The sequence below is a fragment of the Drosophila montana genome, unplaced genomic scaffold (assembly GCF_035044405.1).
Source record: "Drosophila montana isolate Dmon_TW-CO22-7 unplaced genomic scaffold, ASM3504440v1 contig_2178_1, whole genome shotgun sequence".
Taxonomy (NCBI): domain Eukaryota; kingdom Metazoa; phylum Arthropoda; class Insecta; order Diptera; family Drosophilidae; genus Drosophila; species Drosophila montana.
This window is the reverse complement of record NW_026997075.1, coordinates 3072815-3095000: the sequence shown is the minus strand read 5'-3', so window position 1 is coordinate 3095000 and position 22186 is coordinate 3072815. Positions and strand designations below refer to the sequence as shown.

Here is a 22186-nt window from a genome sequence, read left to right as displayed (position 1 = left end):
TAAAGAATTATCCCTCGGCACATATTCAATTGCCCTTCAGGCAAACTTTGCAAGACCCTCCACTTCTTTATTAGTATGCAATGGTTAAGCCTATAGATAGCAGCATTTTATTTATATTTTTTATAAAACATCCCATCTATCAAATTAGCAGTACCATTTTGGCCAATGGGACGGGAACGTGTGGGAATTACGCGTCAATTTATGCAAATCGATGCGCAACGAGGCCTGAATCGAAGCCGCAATCAAAATTGATGTCAAGCCTATTGCGGCTGGGAGCCGCCAGATAGTCGAATTCTCAAAAAAAAAAAATAAACAAAAAAATCAAAAATCAAATAAAAAAATATCGTTGTTGATATTTTAATTGTCTCGACTTGTTGACAACGCAGCCAAAGCAAAACGAATTAATCTACTAATCAGCCGCGAGGCTGCGAAACGCACCAAAAATTAAAAGTAAAACAAAAAAACCAAGAATTTTAAAATTCAAAATTTGGACAAATGCAAAGGCTGTGAATTGAGCATACGTAAGCGCAGATTAGATCACACTAGCCGTGCACAAGCCCATTAGTCAAAAAATAATAAAAACTGTGCGCGGGCGTTGAATGATGCTGTGGACATTGCCTACATGAGTTTTGGTCAACGATAAAAGATAAATGATTCGCCTGAAATAAGGCGAATCTATAACAAGATCAGTTAAGCAATATGCAGCTAAAACGATGTCCAAGCAAATCGAGACAATATACAAAAAAAAAATGCAGCTGAAATCAGATATCCATCCAAGCCAAGTTCGCCTAGTTTAAGGCCCAATTCGAGCCATGCTTAAACAGTATTCGTGAGCATATTACAAAAATTATCTGAAGATCTTAGCATTAAATGATGTGGTAATAATTTGGCTGTTAACAGCTCTTTTGTTTTCATTCAAACGCACAATTAATTTGCAGCAAGTTTTTTGCCTAAGTCTTTTGTTTTGCAGCTACTAATTGGGCCAGAAATCTGTGCAAAATTTTGGGGTTCTCCCTGTTACAAAAATATATAAAACTGAAATAGCACTGTCGGCTGCCTCACACATTTTGTGGCATCCACCAGCGGCATGTTTAGCGTGTTCATTTTTCTCGGTTCGGCAGCGCTTTTGGGTTTGAGCCAGGCTCATGTGCGGACACGTTTCTATCTGCCACCGGCGGCAAGTGAAAGCTTTGCGACACCAGCTCCAATCATTACCAAACAGTTTTATAGCGTATCCGCAGCTGAGGATTCGGAGGAGCTGCAGCCGCGCTCCAAGCATCTGCTGATTGGACGCGCGACACGCAACTATCGTGTGATCTTCATACGCGCACCCAGCGCTCAGAGCGAGGCTGTGAAGTACACGGCCGAGCTGGCGCCGCAGGAGGAGCGTACGGTCATCTATGTGCTGAGCCGCAAACAGCCGGAGCTGGAGGTGCACGACATTCAGCCGCCCAGGCAGCAGCACCAGCAGCAGCAGTCGTCAGACAAGCCGGAAGTCTTCTTCATCAGGTACAAGACAAACGAGGAGGCGGCCGCCGCTCAGCGCGAAATTCAAACGCAATACGATCAGCTGGGCGGCAACACAGAGCTCGCGGCGCCCTATGTGGCGCCAGTGCAGTCCGTAATTGGCGCCCTAGATGCAGCCAAGCCAAATGCTGCTGCTGGTGCTGTTTCTGCTGATGGCTACGAGTATCAGCGACCCACGGCGCGTTTTCTTTGAAGATCGGCGGTGCTGCTGGCGTTTGGGTGGTGTCGAATTAACGATCGACCCATGCGCACCACTAAGTAGCTTATTAACATTGCCGGGTAGCAGCATTTGCATAAAACTGATAAGCGTTCAAAATGTAGACAATACCGATTAAAATAAAACCCCAATAATCCAAACACAGCAACAACAACAGCAGCAACAGCCACAAAACTCGTCATAAAAGTTAGCGAACGCGTAAATAAAAAAAAAGGTTCAGCTCAATAGCCGCAAAGTGTTTCTTTTTATGTTTCGCATACTTTTTGCAAACTTTTGTGTTTTTTTTTTGTTTGTTTTTATTTTAAATGAAGTTATTTTTTGCGCTTTTTGCAAAGTGCTTTGACCCTGTGCCAAACGAGGCACATTAGCAGCTAAAGCCAGTGCGGAGCATATGGACAATCAGCATAGCAAAGGATTAAAATATTGCATCTTAAATTGTTTTTCAAAGTCAAATTTAAAAATTAACTTAATGTCAAATGAATATTTATATAAAAGTGTTTCTCCTGACTGACCGATTGCTCAACCAACCCAGAGTCTGAAGCTTCCCTCCTTTTGGGTTGCAAGTGAGTACCAAGACGCGGCTTTGGCTGATTCGGCTACCACGTGGACGTAAAATGTGGGCAAAGTTTGTATGGAACACAGTAACAACAATGCAGTCATAGGAGTGGGCATGAACTTGCGTGGCTTGGCAGGTCGCCGGCTCAAATTCAGCAGCTTTTCTCAATGTTCATGTATGTTTATGCCACGAAAACCGAATACAAAATAGATTAGGAGCTGATAACAACACCCTTTTCAACTAGATTTCGAAGGTTCCTCTAGCTTTTTTAATGAAAACCTAAAGTCATTTACTTTTAATATAAATACTTCATGAGGAAGTCCCAATGACAACTAAACGAATTGGGCTGCATTTAACTCAGGGGCTTTGTGGTTCGTCTAAGTTCGCCACCCAACTTAAGTTAAATTTACATAAATTTTGCAAATAATTAAATTGTGAAAAAAAAATACAAGATATCAATGCATCTTTTTATACATTTGGCTTCTTCGCAAGCAGCTCGTGTAGATTTATTTGCATTTGCATTTAATTAATGGGATTGTGGAAGCGGCGGCCATATCTGGACATCAACTGGGCGACCTTTTTGTGATTGGCAGCCGAACCGCACAGGTTGGCAGCTATTAATCTTTAAATATGCATAAAAAAAGAAGCAGAAGAAGAAGAAACAAAAGAAAAATCCAAAGCGATAGAGGAGGAAAGGTTATGCAAGCGATATTCAAGGGCAATGCATTAATTGGCCAGGCTGAGGAAGTTTGTGTTCTAAGTCATTCGTTTGGGCCGCGCCACTTGACCCACAGAGTTGGCTTAATTGATATATATAGACAGTATTATAAAAGACCGTCGTCTGACTAATAAGTATTTGGTATTTGCTGGGTTGTTGTATTCAATCGGCTTATTTCAAGGTGGCCAGCGCGCATAAATCATAACATTTTAGCCATATAAAATGTGGTCTTAAGTAAACGCCAGATCGTCGGCCGCGCAAACCACCGACAAAGCCCTCGCCCCAAAGCGCATTCAAATTATGCCAATTATAATGAAATTTTTCAATAATAAATAAATAAATAAATATACACAAAATATAAATAAAATAAGACGACGTTCGGAATTTCTGCTTTTAGCCGCTATCCAAAAATACAAAATGACACAACATAATCGAGTCATCTTTTTGTTTAGATGCGTGCCGCCACCGGTTGCTCTTATCAAATGGAAATGCTTCAATTTACAAACACCGAGACCCAGACCCAGACCCAGACTGCACATTTGGTAAGAGACCCAGCCGCAGCGACGACAAGTGTGACCAGTATGTCTTCATTGAATTGTCTCGAACTTGCTCGGCCATGTAACTCGGAAAGATCTTGCATTAAGTTACCTGTATCATGCCCATTATGCAAGGTTTAATTTATTCAATTAGTAGCTCTCTTAGCATTTTTTCAGTCTTCTAAAACAATTCACTTGAATTTAGAATGATTTATTGCATACTCTATCTATAAAAATAAACTCTTAAGGGGTTTGGATCCCGAACTTCGTGCTCAATGATACATGAAAAAATATGTTGCTGTTGTCTGAAACCTTTTTCTTCACAGTGTAATAACAGCTTGGAACAGATTATGTGAGTATTCCTGATTATTGGGGCGTTAACTCTGAGATTGTTAGCCCAAAACAATTACTTTCAAACTGTGACTTGAGATCGGGGGACACATGATGTAGGCGCCAGTGGATATGGGCGCCATAATGTGCTTAGATCTTTAGAGGAGAAGACTACTTGAGGACTCTGGCTATGAAACTGCCTCGATCTTTAGAAGAAGACATCAATAGACTTCTTAAGGACTGTAACTATAAAATTGTGTTCAGATATAGATTTCGGGATTCGCCCCTCAATGGGAGTAGTCCAAAAATGGTTTAGTTTCAAATTGTAAGTCTCTGGCACACATTGCCTAAAAAGAATATGCTTTTTCATATTGCAAACAGAGTATACAAATTTGAATCTGTTTTGGCATTTTTAAGAATAATATTTAAGAATGAGCAAGAGCGAGGCAGTGACAGTAAAAGGAAAAAGGCGAACAGAGATGACAGAGAGTGAAAGTAAAATATTGATTAAGGGAGGGAAAATAACTGTACCGTGCTATAGAAAGTCGAAAGGTGTATAAGCAATGATAAAATTAATAAAAATTATATCAAAATCATTTGAGAAACACAAATAGAAAATTGTATGAAGAGAGGGGCTTTCTCAGCGTATCATATATACAAATAAATAATAATAAAATCAAAGTAAGATACTTATATATAAAAACTCAGCTCATGAACGGGTCATGAAAAAATTGAATAGGATATTACGAATTTCGTAGATTTTCCCACATTTGCATAACTTGAATATACCCCTTATCAAAATATGTATTAAAATCTCAAATTATCAGAGCACTCCGTCTAGAAAAAGAACCAATATTATTGAATAACACCAAACTTTGATTCATTCATGTTGCTTGTGACTTAATTGTGTGCGTATAATTAGGTAGCCTAGTATCAATATAATTAAGTTTGGCGAATGAGAAATATTATTCCACGAATCTTTAGCTCTCGCTTGGGGGCTTACACATAATTAAATACTTATTAGTAATGGCACAGTACGTCAAACGCAAATCCCATTGCGGAAGTAAGGTGCGTATAATCTTCGAGAAAAAAATCCCAGAGAATTTGTTTGGGGGAAAAAAAAACAGAAAACAGTTAACCCGTTCTATTGAACATTTGAGCCCAGACAGCAGACAAATTGCGTACATTAATAACATTATCAGTAAACCAGTAAGGGTGTGCTAGTCGAGAGTGCCCGACTAGGAGATACCCTGCAACACTTACAATAGAGCATATGTTGACATAATGAAAATAAAAGACTCGATCTTCAAAACTTTTAGTTTAAGGTACAAAAGACTCGATTTTCAAAACTTTTAGTTTAAGGTACAAATTTCTAGATCTTCTAGGCTCCGAAATCGACGAAAGGGGTGAGTAAAAGAAGAATTTGAGTGAGAGTATTTGAAAAATGAATTCAAACAGATATTTTTAAACAGCTTAATTTAATTTATAAAAATTTGCTTTAATTGGAAAATCTAATTAGATTTATTTTATATTTTCAGGGGATGCTTTCGCGATATGATGGCAAACACGAATTGGACACAGATATTGTTATGATTTAGTTGATTGGCGTAATTATTTTAGCCCCTATATCAACTAATGCAGATGGCCTTAATCTTGAGCTGACAACAAATAGCGTTTAGCTACAAATATAGTCAGTTGCGTTCTGCACATAAATTAATTAAGCAATCGATCATTTCGAGATCTCAAGGAATTCGCATCTAGCTGCAAAGACAAAACTGCAACGGAAACCAAAAGAGATGTTGTTTGATTGTTTAATCAGTTTGTTTAAGCTAATGCTGATGCGTTGTCAATGGCCGGTGAAGAGCTGCAAACTGATCACTTGAAGCTTTGATTTATGGCCACGAAGAGCAGCAGCAACAACAGCCATCAAACACAACAGGTCACATTAAAGGAAGCCAGAGGAGACCTGATGCGAGTGCGAGTGGGAGCGAGAGGGCGATACGAGCGTCGAGTAGATCATCAAGTCAAATGTCAGAGGTTCGCATAGCCAAATAATTGAGCAATTAATTAGCCACGATATTATAGAAGAAAAAAAAATCAAATGATAGCAACAACAGCAACAACAACAGAAATATGAATAGTGTATATTGAATATTGTGTATTTTGAGGAGGGAATCGCTTTGGGGCCTAAATAATCGACTATAAAAACCCAAATGGCAGCGAGGAGCAGCAACAGTTAATCAACAACTGAAGCCCAACCAAGTCTAACTCCAAAATGCGTCTCTTTGTGGTAAGGCCCTAAGGATAACCCAAGGATTACCTGCTAGCTGCCTGTCACGCTCACACGAACTGTCTCTCTCCTTTCACGTAACAGACTCTTTGCACGCTCCTCGCCTTGGCGCAGGCCAAGCCGCAGGGCTACAACTATGGCAGCGGCGTCTCTGGTACTCTTGGCGGTGGCGGTCACAGTGGCTCTTTTCTCAGCGCACCTAGCGCCTCCCAAAATGTGGCTAGCTATGGACCACTGGGCGCCTTCCAGGGTGCCAGTGTTGGGTCACTGCTGAGCAGCTCCGGCGGCGGCTCAGGACATGGCCAGCACGGCAGCACGGTTGGTTATGGCGGCGGCTCATCCTCGAACTATGGTGGCGCTGCTCCATTTGGGGGCAACACTTATACCCAAAGCGGCGGCGGCTACAATGGCGGACGCACCACCTCTGGCTTTGGCGGCGCCAGCTATGGCGGCGTTGACAGTGGCGCGAACAGTTTTGCCGGCTTTGGACCCACGCCCAACATTGGGTTTGGAGGCCTTGCCGGATACCAGGCGCCCAACAACCAGCAGCAACAGCAGGAGGAGCAACGCGTTGCCTTTGAAGCGCCACTTGTGCACAAACAGTTCATAACTGTGGCCGCGCCCGAAGAGCATGAGAATCTGGAACGTGTCAAGCATCTGGTTATTGGTCGTCCCCAGAAGAACTATCGCGTCGTCTTCATCAAGGCGCCCTCGTCGAGCAGCGCCAACGTTAAGCTATCGGCCGAGTATGCACCCAAGGAGGAGAAGACTGTCATCTATGTGCTCAGCAAGAAGGACTCTACGCTCGAGGTCAACGATATTGCAACACCCGCGCCCACTATTCCCAGCAAGCCGGAAGTCTTCTTTATCAAGTACAAGACCGAAGCAGAGGCATCTCATGCCCAGCAGCAGATTCAGGGTAAGTTTGCCATTCAGATGCCATTTCTGATTGCCCTTTTTCTTAAACACATTTCCATCACACAGCCGAATACGATCGCATCGAGGGCAGCTCGGAACATACCGATGGGGGCGTGGCACCTGCCCAATCTGTTGTCGGCATATTGGATGCCGGCAGCAACGGCTCTGCTGGCGGCCAAACTGTCATCAACAGCAGCGGCCAATCTGGCAGCCATGGCATCATCAGCGGCAGCGGCGGCGGCAGCATCGGCCTGGGCAATGTGCACAGGAGCAGCCAGAGCTCGACATATCTGCCGCCTAGCCATTAGACAGGCTTCAGCAGCAGCTAACAACTATTTTTTTTTTACTACTTTAGTTGCAATAGTCAATACAGTGTTTTTTTTATGCTCCCTAATAAAACTACTCTCTGATGAACAATAATTGTAACGTGGAAGTGTCACTTGGAATCTCAGTTGCCATTGAGAAAAGTTTAAAATAGTTTAATAGCTTTAAATTACAAAGTAGTTAAAAATAACATTTGTAAACAATAATAGATCTGTAATTACATTGGCGCCCGAGCAGGGACTGTCGAATATGGATAATAGATGACTAAGAATGTTCTCAATCGAACTAGTTAAATATCCTTGTTCTCAGATGAACAAGAATTAAAGTTCATTAAAGTTCAGTAATAACAAATACGGATAGTAGATAGATGACATAGAATGTTTTCAATCATGCTAGTTAAATATCCTTACTCTCAGATGAAAAAGAATAAGAGTATTAAAATCCAATAATAGTCTAACCAATCTCTCATTATATTGCCACCCGAGCAGAGACAGCGAAATACATCCAACATAAGTCCAAAATGTAAAATTTACGAACTAAAATTGAGCTCACAAATATCAGCTCTTTAAAGAAGTCGCTGTTCTCGTTTGGTTCTCGCAACTCACCGACTGATTTGATGGCCTGCTTGAGCAGCAGATCCGATTGACTCTTGTCCAGGGCATCGATGTCGCGGCAGTTGCGATAGAGACTGCTGATGGTAGACTCCACCGAATAGGCTCGCTCAGCGACATTGGGCAGCATGGATATGAAGCGGTTCAGTTCGTTGAGTTCTAAATGAAAGTGAGCAAAGTTAATTTTAGGCATACATAGGTTGAAAAACAGTATAGCTCTTACCCTGATACTCATTGTAAGTCTTGTAGTTCCATTCGCCTCGCTTAATCACATAGTAATCGCCGTCGGCGTATTCGTTGGCAAAATTGCCGCACGCCCACTCGTAAGTCTCGTGGCAGGCGCTCTTTGACGTGTTGGCCCACAGCAGCAGCTGGCGGCTGCTCTCGACGCACTCCCGCTGCAGGCAGAGCGGTGCACGCATGTGAAAGGGCACCTCGGGCCAAAAGGCCAGCAGCATGATGATGATCACCAGGAGCAGGGCGCACAGGCAGGCGGTGGCCACATACAGTATGCGTCGCTTGCGCGACAGGCTCATCAGTGCGTCAAAGGAGCGTCGTCCTGGAAGCAGCAAGGCTATATTCCATGCGAATCGTGGCATGAAGGGATGATATGTGCATAAAATATGATTATGATTAGGATGGATGCTTTGATCTAGTCGTGTTTCTAAAAGCTATTGTCAATTATTTCCATAACATTTCATACACCAGATATAAATTTTAAAATTCCTTGAAAATGTAAAAAAATAAGGATTTGTTATTCATTAAAATTAACCCCGGATCCTTTCTAATTTGAGATGTATGTAATATCCTACGGATCAGAGCTTTAAACTTAACAAAAACGGCAAGACAATGTCAATCGATAGTCGTGATCCGTACGAGTCAAAAATGGTATAACATATGCCATTCGGACTTTATTTAGACGAGATATTCCAAAAAAAACATAAACTTTCTTGGTCTCCTAAACGATCCCATTTTTATCATAAATAGTGCCCCTTTTGTCAAATCGATGGTGGGGATCCATACGAGTCTAAAAATCAGACGTTATTTACCTGAGATATTCAAAAAAATCTTCAAGTAAGTTTTGATTCTCGAACCGACTCCGTTTTTGGCCAAAAAGGTGAAGTATCATCTTGCCATTTTTGTTAAAATGGGTCAAATTTTGGAAGGTTCGAAAACGACATATGTGACTCCGCCGCTCTACAAATGATGAGAAAAAAACTGCACTCGAAAAATTGCATTGCCTACGTGCCTACGTAAAAGAAGCAAACATTTTAGGCTTCTGCTGACTTGCTAGTTTATTAGCAATAGAGTGTAAGGTCGGTAGCTGCAGCTGTTAGGTTGACCGGTAAGCAACCGCTGGAATAAAGAGCATTCATATTTGTGGACCATTTCCGTGCGAATTATGCAGGGATTTGTATATTTAGGCTCAGTAGGAGTGAACTACGAACCATTGACGAGGAAGGGGCTGTTGCTAGGGGCGGCTGAGAAATAGCTTACATATTTTTCAACCATTTTCCGGCGCATTTTGCAAGTCTTAGGTTATGTAGGTTCTCCAGGACTCTACCGATGGTATGGAATAACCACGGATATATAGGGCATCTAGGAACCATCGACACAAATTCGACTCAAATTTACAAAATCGCCGTTACTCAGCTATTTATTCTGAGCAGTTTATCTTTTTATACAACATTACATGGCTCGATATCGTCTAAATAAAGTCCGAATGGCATATTTTATACCATATTTGACTCGTTAGGATCACAACTATCAATTTGCATTCAAAAAAACACATACTAATATTTACGCATTTTGGTCAAAAACGGGGTCGTTACGAAAAAACTTTTTGATAATTTTATTTAAATATCTCGGTTAAATAAAGTCTGATTTTGGAATGTTATATCTCTTTGTATTCGTACGAATCCATACTATCGACTAGTAACCAACTGAATAAACGTTTTTAACAAGAAAGCAACTCTGGAATGGTGTCCATCTTCTTGATGATTTTTTTTTGAATATCTTGGCCAAATCAGGTCCGATATTTGAATTATACAGAATTTTTGACTCGTACGGATCAGTACTATCGATTGGCATTAAGAAAGTGAAAATCTAAATTTCGACTTTTTCACTTCTTTACTGTACTGCTTACGAGTCCAAAATTGTATAAACTTCCAAAATCAAACATTATTTGGCCGAAATATTCCAAAAAATCATCAACAAAAAGCTGACTTTACAAACGAATCGGTTATTAGTCAACCACTTTTTTATTTCAAAATCTGACTACATTTACTCGAGATATTCAAAACAAATCATCAAAAATGTTTTGATTTTCGAACCGTCCCCGATTTTAGAAAACACGTGCTATTTTGTTGATTTGAGTCAAAATTTAGATTTATTATTAAAATTCAAAACAAATCATCAAAAATATTTTGATTTTCGAGCCGACCCCGATTTTTAGAAAAAACGTGATGTAACCCCTTGCCATTTTGTCAATTTGGGCCAAAATTTAGATTTTCATTTTTTTGATGCCAATCGATATTAATGATCCTTACGAGTCCAAAATGGTATAAAATTCCCAAATCGGACGTTATTTGGCCGAGATAATCCAAAAAATCATCAAAAAGGGTTGTCTTTACAAACGAATCGGTTTTTGGTCAACCACTTTTTTTTACCCATCGATTTTTAAAATGTTTGAATGCCAATTGATAGTACGTATCCATACGAACACAAAGAGGTATAACATTTCAAAATCTGACTATATTTACCTGAGATATTCAAAACAAATCATCAAAAAAGTTTTGATTTTCGAACCGACCACGATTTTTAGAAAAAACGTGATGTAAGCCCTTGCCATTTTGTCAATTTGGGCCAAAATTTAGATTTTAATTATACATATATAAAATTCCCAAATCGGACATTGTTTGGCCGAGATAATCCAAAAAATCATCAAAACGGGTTGACTTTACAAACGAATCGGTTTTTAGTCAACCACTTTTTTTTTACCCATCGATTTTTAAAATGTTTGAATGCCAATTGATAGTAGGGATCCGTACGAACACAATCGATAGTACTGATCCTTACGAGTCCAAAATGGTATAAAATTCCCAAATCTGACATTATTTGGCCGAGATATTCCAAAAATCCACAAAAAAGTTTGACTGCATCACGTTTTTTCTCGGGGTCGGTTCGAAAATCAAAACTCTTTTGAAGATTTTTTCGAATATCTCGGGTAAATGACGTCTGGATGTAGAATGTTATATGTGCATCGTAATGACATTTATGGGATTAAGTATGGAGTTAAGCGTTATTTACTGAGTTTAAGGCTTTTCGTTCAGTATCACTTTGCAGGAAGTTACCGTTACATGAAGAATATAAACACAAGAGATGATACGATGATCTTTTAACGTTAATGATTATACCGTTACATAACTAGATATAAATATTTGTAAATATGGGTAAGTTTCAAAAGAGAAAACAATATGAAATGAATCGTGATTGTTTCTCTATCTCGTTAATCGCAGCAGCTGCTTTTGTTGCTGCCGCTGTCGGTGCCTCACCTCTCAGTCCGTTGGCGGATGCATGCGTCGAGTTGGGTGTATTCGCTGTAGGCGTAACCCCACCGCCCACCGCACTGGCATCGCTGAGCGCCTCCTTGCGTGCCGCCTCCAGCTCCTTGGGCGTGAGTCCAGCCTCCTCCATATGCAGCTTCTGTTGATTGGTGGTCAACGGAGCCGTTTCGCTGCCCTCGATCTGCTGCTTGCTGCCGTGGCTGTCAACACGCTCGTCATCCTGGCTCGTGTGCAGCTTGTAGCTGCGATCGTCCACCTCATCGATGGCACAAATTGTCGGCTTATACTTGCCCTGATTCAGGGCCATACTGTCTATAAAGCACTCTGTCGCTTAAAGAATACTTTGTTCTGCGCTAATTTAAGCGCATTTTAGGCGAACTGTAAGAAAAAACAATGTAAACGCATACAGAAATAAATTATTTTAAATCTCAGACACTTATAATTGGCCATATGGCCGATGGGTGCATGAATACTATATATGTATATGGCAATTGATAGTTATATATATGAGTAGTTGCTCAGTCAGTTGGTCGTTGTCGGTTTATCAGCATGTCTAGAGCTTAACGTGACGCTTGATTATCAAAAGATTACCTTGAGACATGATATACAAGTCAAACAGAGCGCACAAACACACACACGCACACACTCAAAGTCTATATAGAGCATCGCAGATAAGTAATATAAAAAATTGCTCTGAGATAGCGCCCACTCAGTTAGTCAGCTGGCCATATATGTATGGGATATGGTATCTGGCATATGTGTACGTTGCGTGCCATAAAGATCCAAACCTATATACATATATATATATATATATATATATATATGTATATATATGTATCTGTATCTGTATCTGTATCTGTATCAGTATTAGCACTTGCAGATATTTACGTGCATATAGCTTGTGCATATTCCTGTCCACAGTTGACTTCTTTTCAATTTTAAATTGACAACAATTGCTGCCAATTTGCGAGCCAGCTCAGGCGACGTCTCTTTGTTTCTTTTGAGCATTCTCACTTGCAAATCCCTTATATAGACCAATCTATCTATATATAGAGCGGATTTGTGCTTTATTCTAGTCACAATTGTGCATAAATTTTAATTGACAAAATTAGCTGGCGACGTGCACGTAATTAAATATGCAAAAACCCACCAATTATAATTGCCCATTGACACACAAATCTTTCACATTCAAGATAACCAATTCTTGCTCCAGATCTTTGATGGTAACTTGCCGTAACTCGTCCACCTCTAAGGAGAACATATTATTGCCACGCCTTTGGGACGGCTACGCTGGGGGCTCGTTCTGGGCAGCTGCGCTTAAAATAGTTTACAATTTGTAATTCAATAGCCAGTTTGTTATATAATCTGCAGTGCGTGCAGCCACCCACAACGTGAGCTTGGGGAGCACTTGAAACTGGGGATTGATTAGTTGTAATTGCCAGCTTCACCAAAAGATACCCTTTACTCTAGTCGAAGAGTAGAATAGAATAGAAAAGATCTTATGTTCTTAGTGTAACTGGACTTTAAAATTACCTCTTATGCTGTTAGCATAATCTCTTAATCAAGCTCTTATAATTTGTGAGATGAATGGAATTATCCACGAGCCACTTCTATAGTGGAGCATATATGTGTGTTCTTCATTGCCCTGATCAATAAAATATATACAATATGCTATCAAAAATATAGTCTTCTATCATTAACATAAGTGTACACAACTTGAATATACCCTTATGGGTATATATATATATATGTTTATATGTTTATGTGCGCCAAATTTTACCAACGACAACTCAACACTACCTCTCGGCATACCGGGGCCGGAAGGGGCAAACAGATTAGGTGAGCACCAATGACTGTGCTGGACTTGAATGATTTATCATATCATTGAAAAGCCCGTAAAGCTTCTGAGATCCCGATATGAGATGGTCAGTTTGAAACTTGCGGCTGGATTACGCAATGTAGCTAGGCGGGAGCTAGTGGCAGTAACAGGCCAAGCAAAGTGAGCCACTCAGGGCTATCTTATCGGCAGAGCGATTATTGCTTAATTCAGGCCCATTTTTATTCATTGGCACTAAGCAATAAAGAATGCGTCTATCTCGGCGCGATTGTGCGACAATCTCAGATTACATTGGGCCAGACCAAATGAAATGAAAATTCATTATCGAGCTCGAAAAAAACTAAGTAAAATAATTTATGTCGTTTTTTGCGTTCTTTTTTTTTAAATTAAAAACAAAATAATATGCATACGTAAAAGTATGAGGGTTTTGTAAATGAAACGCCGAGCAACTATCAAGTATCTCGCTCTCTCTCTCTCTCTCTCTCTTTCTCACTCTTTATCGCGCCAAGGACCACTTCAAAAGCCATGGCCCAAAAGACGTTGACAATGTGGGACGCAAGTCAGTTAAGTAATAAGCAGATAAGTAACTGTAGTTAGTAAGTTTAAAATCTAAGACAAATAAGCATCTACACACACACGCACACCCATTCATTTTTAATTAAATAATAAATTTGTAAACGTTTTTTATTTTGGCTAAATATTACAAAACCCATATTAAATGGTATTGGTATGTATATAATATCTATCTGGACATTTTTGCAGGATACTCTAGTCGTATTTTCTTTTGCATGACGATAAACGACCAACACGAATTACTTATTGATATAATTTAGCTTTAATCATTTATATAATATAACAATCGATATATGACTCAAATTGTCAAATATTAATATTTCTATATTTTTAAATAAAACTTGAAGTTTATAATAAAAACACAACTGTTGTTTTGATTTTGAAAAAAGGTGCTAGCTAAGTAGCTGCAAATCGCAACTCAGTTAAACATTTAAGCTTGGAGCTCGTGCTTCGTGTTGTTTTGAACAGCACTAGCACGAGTCCATCTCTAAAACATGACACGTACATTCAATACATTCTGACAACTGCTTTATGATATGAAAGCCCGTCATGGTTGACATGTTGTGTGCTTCCAATAATAAATATTAATCATGAGCATGCCCACATAAGCTGTTTGCTACAAATATATACATATGCTCAATATTTGCATACTCTGTTCTTAATCACATATTAATCAAGCATTATTGCCTGCAATGTGGGTTAATCATCTGCTGACATGTAGGTTAATCAGAGCTGACAAATGCTCGTCGATAAATCACACTGTATCCATGTCTAGAGCACTGTAATTATGCGCATAGCTGCCAGCTACGAGACTGCGGATTAATCATGTTTGAGCTGCGATTTGTCGCATTATTAATTTCCGCGTTTCCAAATTCAATTTTGCAGTATACACATATATCTTTTTTCGCACTTTGCACCTTGAGCTGACCATAGCGAAATTTATGTTTAAAAAAAATCAAAAACATAATAATAATAATAAAAAATGCAAATGCAAGATGATTTTTAATGGGGCGCAGCGATGACGCCGACGTTCATCAAAGCAAAAGTGCCGCAATGGCACTTTGAATAATAGGCACACGCTCCAATACAAGTCGAAAAAAACAACCCACAGACAGACAGACACACACACAGACAGACAGACACACACACAAACAGACACTTGTATTTGGAAATTGAAAGAGATACATATATGGTTTGATTTGAATTCTAAATGGTAAGCCCTGTGCAAGTGTTCCAGTCAAAATGCTTATGCCGCATTAAACGTGCGGGTTAGACCCAATTTAGGCGGCTTCCTGCTTGGCTCGACTTTGCTTTTGGCTTCTGCTATTGCGTTGCAACAAACAGCTTGCAACACACTGCCACATCATAGCCTCAAAGTGCTGCGCACTTTGCGTTGTCTTCTGCCTTGCCGAGGGGGTGGATTCCTTAGCCTGGCTGCTTTTGCGACGCACTTCGTGATTTGCTTAAAGTCAAGGCTCACTTTGAGGAGGAAAACCATTTGGTCTGTAGGGTATTTTATTATCAGGGTATTTTATTAGTACATCCATTGGTGGTTTATTATTATTTTAGTCAGATACAGATATTCATAATTAGGCTGCATTATTACAATGTTTGCATTTAAAACTCGTTTTTGGCAAGGCTGCAAGCTGTTTAAAGCCGAACAGATGTGAACCAGAAAAGATACATTTTAATTTCCAAGAACCAAAACAGCAGAACCTAGAGATATAGCCTTGGGCTAAGGGATAGACATACAGACTATTGTATGCCATGCTCAAGTCCTTAAACTTTTTGATCGGACCATAAGTACCGAAGTAAATCCAGAATGCAATTCCCATACATTCTGTGAAGGCAAGTAAAGAAGAAGCACAGTTGTAGCATAACGTGTGTGAGTATGTGTGTGTGTACTTTTGTAAGTGTATGTAAAGAAGGAAGTTCAAATATTTGTATCAACTGCTATGTTCAGGGTACTTCCTAGTCGTGCACTCCCGACTAGAGCACACTTACTTAATTTTGTATAATTCTAGAGTCATTTTAAGCACCGAGATTTGCATTTACACATAAATCTGCACTTCCCACACTTCGCCTCAAACTTCAGCCCACGTGACATTCGCTTTGACCAACCACAAATGGTCTCATTAGTTGAACCCCATTCGGAGCCGACAATATTTTATTAACTTTGTCAAATTGCTGGCGGTCACAGAGGCTGGCCCAAATAAATAAAAACCAAGCCGACTGACAATTTGACAGCCACAAATTGAATAATCACACTGCCACACACATTGTTTAGCATGCACACAACAACATTCAACATTCAACATTTCACATTAAATGTTATAAAAATTAAACGCATGGAAATTCAATTTGACGGCGTGCGTAATTGGCTGTCAGATTTGCGCACCTGTCGATCAGCTGTCAGCTTGTTATGTTACCGAGCTGCTAATTGTCATAATATACTCTACAAAGGGGTATTCCACATTCTCCGCGAGCTGTGTAACGCTTTAAAGGAGACATCTGTTAGTCTGCAAGGCTGTAAGTCTGTGCGCCTGTTTGCATTTTAAATACCTAGCCTAGATCTGCTCTAGACCTGATCAAAGGTCTATATCATAGAAACAATCGATCTAAAATGGGCTTAGTACCTATTTTTAAACATTTATGCCACATTTTGCCTGTTCTATTTACATTTGTTTATTCCTTTCTTTTTATTTGAAAGTTATCTAATCCTAACTTAGCAATAACTCGCTTTATTATGTTCCCAATCTTATCTACATTCTTCGGACATGTGTATAACCACCTATTCGTTAATTCTAACAATACTTGACCGTTTGACAGGCAGAATTATACATTTTTGAATCATGAGTCCTGCTACGTAAATCATAATATTTAGAGAACTGGGCTAACATTTGGGAATAAAAAAAGAATACCCTTTACTTTATTGAATGCCTGTCATGTTTGCAAGGGTATTTAGTCGTTGGAATGCCGCAGCTAACGTTAACGTCTAAACTTCATTTGTTACTCTACCAGAAAAGTTCGCTTGATTGTTAACGTTGTTGTTGCACTTCTCGAATGTTGTTCAGTTTGTGCTATTGACATTTAATTAGGCTTAATGGTGCACCGAACATCGTCGCCCATTATTAAAAAGTGTTTCCAGATACTCGAAACAGCAACAAAAAAAGAGCAAATAAGTGTGCTGCAGGTGCAAGCGCGCGACTAGTAGATACCCTGTGCCAAGATATGTGACATATATAACAGATAAATCGTTGATGACTGTTAAATATATTGTTGAAATGGCACTTAGAGGGCATTCAAATATGTACATACAAAAAGTGAACTCTATTTTACACATGTATTTCCAGCTTATAAAGAGCGGACTGACACGACACATCGAGTCCAGCTTTAAAAGCTGATCCCGAAGTGATATGTCACCTTTAATGGTAGAAGATGCGCCTCTTGCCTGTTACACAAATAAGCTCAAGTTCATTATACCCTTTTGTGCACATTATTAATGGGCATGAGGTACAGACAAAAACTATTTGACGTTCGTATTGGGCAGCTCTGCCCACCGATAACCTTGCCGTCAGCTCGGCTTGCACAACATCAGCAACATCAGCAACAACAACAACAACAAACAGAGCTCGGAATTGCTGTTGTCGTTGAAATAAATGTGTCAACAATTTGTCAGCCTAGTTGTAGTTACTAAGCAGCGACGCCAGCAGCGACTGCGACGGCGACAGCGCTGTTTACGCTCAGCTGTGCACAAGGCAGTGTGAATATGTCAGATCAGCACCAGCTGATAAGAGAATATGCAGCAAAATGTTTTCAAATATGTTTACCCACGTACAGTGTATGCCCGCTATGATGCACGGTATCTATTGTTTCATAGTGTAAGGTGCAGTGTTTAAGAATATTTATTTTATTCATACTTGACATAGTTAATATATATAGTTGGTTTTAAATTAATAAATTACAGGCATATCCCCCAACAGAAACAGAAACTAAGATTGTATTTGAAAGAATTGGCATCTAATCTAAATTGTCGTTAGGCAAAAAGTGACTGCAAAATAAAATAACGTAAAATATGATGAATCGGCTTCGCGTTCATTTTGATGCCTAAGATAAGTTTAGGTAACAAATCATTTTATCAGATTCGCGGCTAAATTACTAAGCAAAACTACGTCACGAAACGTTCACCACGTAACGTAACGTAAGATTGTTTCCTTTTTAGTGGAAGATCTTTACTGCTGCCTAAGCTGGGAACAGTTTGCAACAAATCTTAAAAGAAAGTTGACTAATCTCTATATATAAAACTGTTTGTCCTGACTGACTGACTTCCACCACTCCTTGGTGGAAATGGGGGTCAAAAATTTGGTGGGTGACGTTTCGCCCTCAAATTCATTTCCAAGTATCTATATGAAAATTCATCGATTTGGGAAATTCCACCCGCAACAGTGGTAAATTGGCGGAAAACGTTTGTACGAAAGTTTTTTGTTTACCATCCGATCGGCCCCAAACTCATTTTAAAAGATTTATGTTCAAATTCATTTGAGGGGTGTTTCACACTTTTTGAAAAATCCATCCCTCCTTGGTGAAAATGGGGGTCGAAGATTTGGTGGATGACGTTTTGTGTTCAAATTTATTTCCAAAGATCTATAAGAAAAATCATTTGAGACGTGTTTCACATTTTTCGCAGAATCGAAACTCCTTCGGTGGAAAATACATTTCAAAGTTTTTTTTGGTGAATTTTAAGTTTGTTGATTTTATAACATACGAGCCACGGGCAAGGCCGGGTTATACCCGCTAGTATACTATAAATGCATACATACATATATGTATGTACATATATATATAAACGACAATCCCGCATCGACGTCGGCTTCGCTGTTAGTTCAAGCGTAAATCAAAAGTTCAAACGTTTAACGGAAAAGGGTGCGGTTAGTTTTCATATTTATGTACGCGAATACATGCATGTAAGTACAAATATACGCATGTCTATGTGCATGTATGTAAACATATGTAGTTAGGTGTGTACAGATGCTAACATTAAACGCTGCTCTCTTTAAAACAATCGCAAAAAAAAAACACCGAAGAAACCGTTATCCTAAAATGCCGAAAACTTATTACCCTTAATATTAATATTATTTAACATGAACTTTGGATATTAACTAATTAAGATCTACTCAAATAAACCTTTCCTTTATTAACTTAAACCCGTATTTGGCCATATTGCACAACTCTCAAATCCATATCACTTTAACTAACAGGTACAGCGGTCTTTCTTAATTACATATTTGGTGATGAATTTGTAATACCCTCTCCGCGTGGCGGTTGCCACTCGGCAACGATGCGGGCAAAAGAAAAGAAGGTAACCAGTATAACGGCTGTCCACGAGCTGTGGGGGTGGGGGGAGTCGATGATTTCAAGTCGTGCGTGAGCGCCACAATGCGCAAATGCAAAGGCAAAGACAAACGCAGGTACATACAAAGACAACAAGCAGCACTTGCACATGCCCAGCACCAGAAAACAAACAAAAAAGAACAGCTAACGGTATTTAAAAGCGCGTAAGGGCAGCAGCACCAGCAGCAGCAGCAGTGAAAGAAGCGGAAACGTCAACGCAAGCAGAGCTGAGCATGCATACACATACATACACGCTCACATGCACACATACACGGATGTACTCGGCTCGACCTATCGTTTATTGCGCATCCCTGATCGTTAGCGACGCAGCTGCTGTCGACGCAGATGCTGCCTACGCGACGGCAACGGCGACGTCGACGCCGTTACGCATTAATTATGGGAATTTTAATTTTCGGAAATACGCGCGCACATGCACTCTGTGTGGGTGGTTGATGTGTGCTGCGGCAGCGCATGTTGCAACAACAACAACCACCACAAAAAAAAATAAAAATCAAAAAGAGATTGCAACGCAGCTTCTTCCCAGGCAATGAAAAAGACACAGCGCGCTGCCGACGCCGCTGCCTGCACAGCATTGACATTGGCTCTCGTGTTGCTGCTCTTCTTCTTCTCCTTCGTCTTCTTCGTCGTTCTGTTCTTGTTGTTGCTAGTCTCGCTTTGGTGACTTGCCGAACCGGTTGTGCCGGCATTTCTCACAAAAAAAAAACACACACACACACACACAGGGACACTTTTTGACTTGTTAACTACGGCTTGAAAGTGCGCTCGCTCTCTTAGCAATGAAATGAATGTACTCGCTCCACATTTGTACATATGGCTGTTTCTTGCATTCCACAACACATACAAACACACACACACACATGGGTGCGCACGCTTTGAGCCACATGAAAGCTAAGCTTAAACAATTTAGCTTTTACCTTTTATTTGAACTTGTTTGCTGTTTTTGTTGCTATTTCACTCTCGTTAATAGTATTTATTGTTGAAAGAGTAATCAGCAAGCACTTAGCAACATTTAATTATTATGTTCAACACGACGCGCTCGAAATACACGCTAAAAGAACGCTTTGTTTTTATTGTTGCTTTTTCAATTTTCGCACACTTTGATGGGCGCTCACAGCCTCTCAACTTAGACTCTCATTTCGAGCCATGCACTTTCTAGACACGCACACAGTCAAAAAACAAACACAAAGTGAAACTAACAATTTAACATGCGTTTATATTTGAATAATGAAAAAAAAAACAGTTGCAGTTTTACGCGCACAATAACAAACGTCCGTCAACTGCGTGGCTCACGTCGCGAAGCGTTGCTTTCTCAATGAGTACTAAAGTGAAATGTAGAACAAAATGAACGTCGCAATTACCGTTCTATGTTACGTGTAACGTACTCGCAACTCAAATGCAGTTACGCGCTGCTGATGTCGCCTGCCACACAGCATGCTGTGAATTTTGGCAAAACATGTATGGAGCATAATTAATGGTTTTAATTGCATAAAATATAACAAATAAAAAAGCACTTAATATTACGAAAATTTCAAATTTAATGGGTTCGTAGTTACAGGCGCGTAGCTTAGCCAATACACGAACCACCGTGAGCAGCAACGTAAGCGCAACGGGAGCAACGTAAACGCAAGGTGAGCACTGTTATCGCACGATAATTATTTGACGATTAACTGTGCACATTGACAAAAGCTCATGGATTTTGCATTGGCGGTTCTCGTTATTGATTTGAATTTTCAATATTATTATTTGAATATTTGGTACCCATAGAAAATGCATATATTGCAATTATTTTTTACAATTTTACCGTCATTTTATTTATATAAATTTATGATAAAAATTAAATTTAATACAAAATTAGCGAAAAAATAATAATAATAATAAAAAAACACACGCATTTATAAGTACAGTTAATAAATTAAACAATAGCGAGTTGTGTTTAAATAATTGACAAAAGGACAGCGGCTAACAATGATACGACTATGTGGATACACTACCCATCCATTATTTCGAGAGTACACCAAAAGAAGTCGATCTGCGCTTCTTGCGGTGTAGTGTGGAAATAAATGCATATTAATTAATTAAACGCCTTAATTGTTTTTTGTTTTGTTTTTGTTTGTTTTTTTTTTTTTTTTAGTATATACACAAAAAGAGTTTTACAATTACGAGAAGAAAAAGAATATAACATTAGACATTTTATCATTTCAAAATTGTTTCGCATTAACACATTTTGGCGTTGCATTTTCTCCAGTTGGCAAACTTTGAGTTTGGCAAATTATTTGCAAATTAAGAATTACGAAAAAAAATATATAAAAAAAAATTACGCTCTTGCACGCCAACAATCTGAAAACATTCAGTAATATGTATTAATAGGGGGCTAGGATAAAAAGCTTTAAAGTAGCACCTATTATTTCAATTTCAATTATTTATGCTACTGCTGGCTGCTGGCGCCAGGGGGCGTGGCAGTGCAGACAACTCTCGAAGCTTCTCTGCGGGCAGCATTAAATCGCGTTTAAAAATAATAATTCATTTATATTTTATTGCGGTCTTTGCTTCAACATTAGCAAAACTCAAATCTCGAAAAACCACGCACGCACACACTCACACTCACATTCGCACACTTTCACACACATTCGCACACTTACTTAACGTAGCTATCTTTAGTACAGATTAATATAGCACTTGTAACTCCTTCGTTCAAAAATTTGCAAGTTTCATTGGAAAAAATAAAAATCATTAATAAAAAAAAAAACATAAAAAATATATATAATTAAACC

At 39.4% G+C, this 22186-nt stretch overlaps 3 protein-coding genes across 4 annotated transcripts in view; 2 read left to right on the top strand and 1 right to left on the bottom strand.

Moving 5' to 3' along the window:
- goe (gone early) overlaps nucleotides 1–20626 on the bottom strand; it is a 34410-nt gene extending 13784 nt beyond the window's left edge. The window contains exons 1-4 of one of the 2 annotated variants that reach the window (XM_064680726.1): nucleotides 20330–20626; nucleotides 11582–11971; nucleotides 8251–8586; nucleotides 8022–8186 (exon numbers count right to left, since the gene is read on the bottom strand). In XM_064680726.1, the coding sequence (XP_064536796.1) occupies nucleotides 8022–8186; nucleotides 8251–8586; nucleotides 11582–11900 (820 nt within the window). In that variant the 5' untranslated portion in view covers nucleotides 11901–11971; nucleotides 20330–20626. Of the gene's footprint in view, nucleotides 1–8021; nucleotides 8187–8250; nucleotides 8602–11581; nucleotides 11972–20329 lie in introns of both variants that reach the window. The other variant, XM_064680725.1, reaches the window with a different exon arrangement.
- Nucleotides 1088–1720, top strand: TwdlZ (TweedleZ). The gene has a single exon (XM_064681066.1). It carries the CDS (start codon nucleotides 1088–1090, stop codon nucleotides 1718–1720), a length of 633 nt encoding a protein of 210 aa, XP_064537136.1.
- On the top strand, nucleotides 5564–7400 carry Twdlalpha (Tweedlealpha). The gene is made up of 3 exons (XM_064681065.1): nucleotides 5564–6174; nucleotides 6259–7093; nucleotides 7159–7400. The coding sequence occupies exons 1-3, from the start codon at nucleotides 6160–6162 to the stop codon at nucleotides 7398–7400; spliced, it is 1092 nt and encodes a 363-aa protein (XP_064537135.1). The 5' UTR covers nucleotides 5564–6159.
- Nucleotides 20627–22186: the final 1560 nt, after the last annotated feature.

Coding starts and splice junctions, on each gene's coding strand:
- Twdlalpha (XM_064681065.1), top strand. Junction 7,094..7,158: donor TGCCCAGCAGCAGATTCAGG/GTAAGTTTGCCA, acceptor TCCATCACACAG/CCGAATACGATCGCATCGAG.
- TwdlZ (XM_064681066.1), top strand. CDS start 1,088: ATGTTTAGCGTGTTCATTTTTCTCGGTTCGGCAGCGCTTTTGGGTTTG.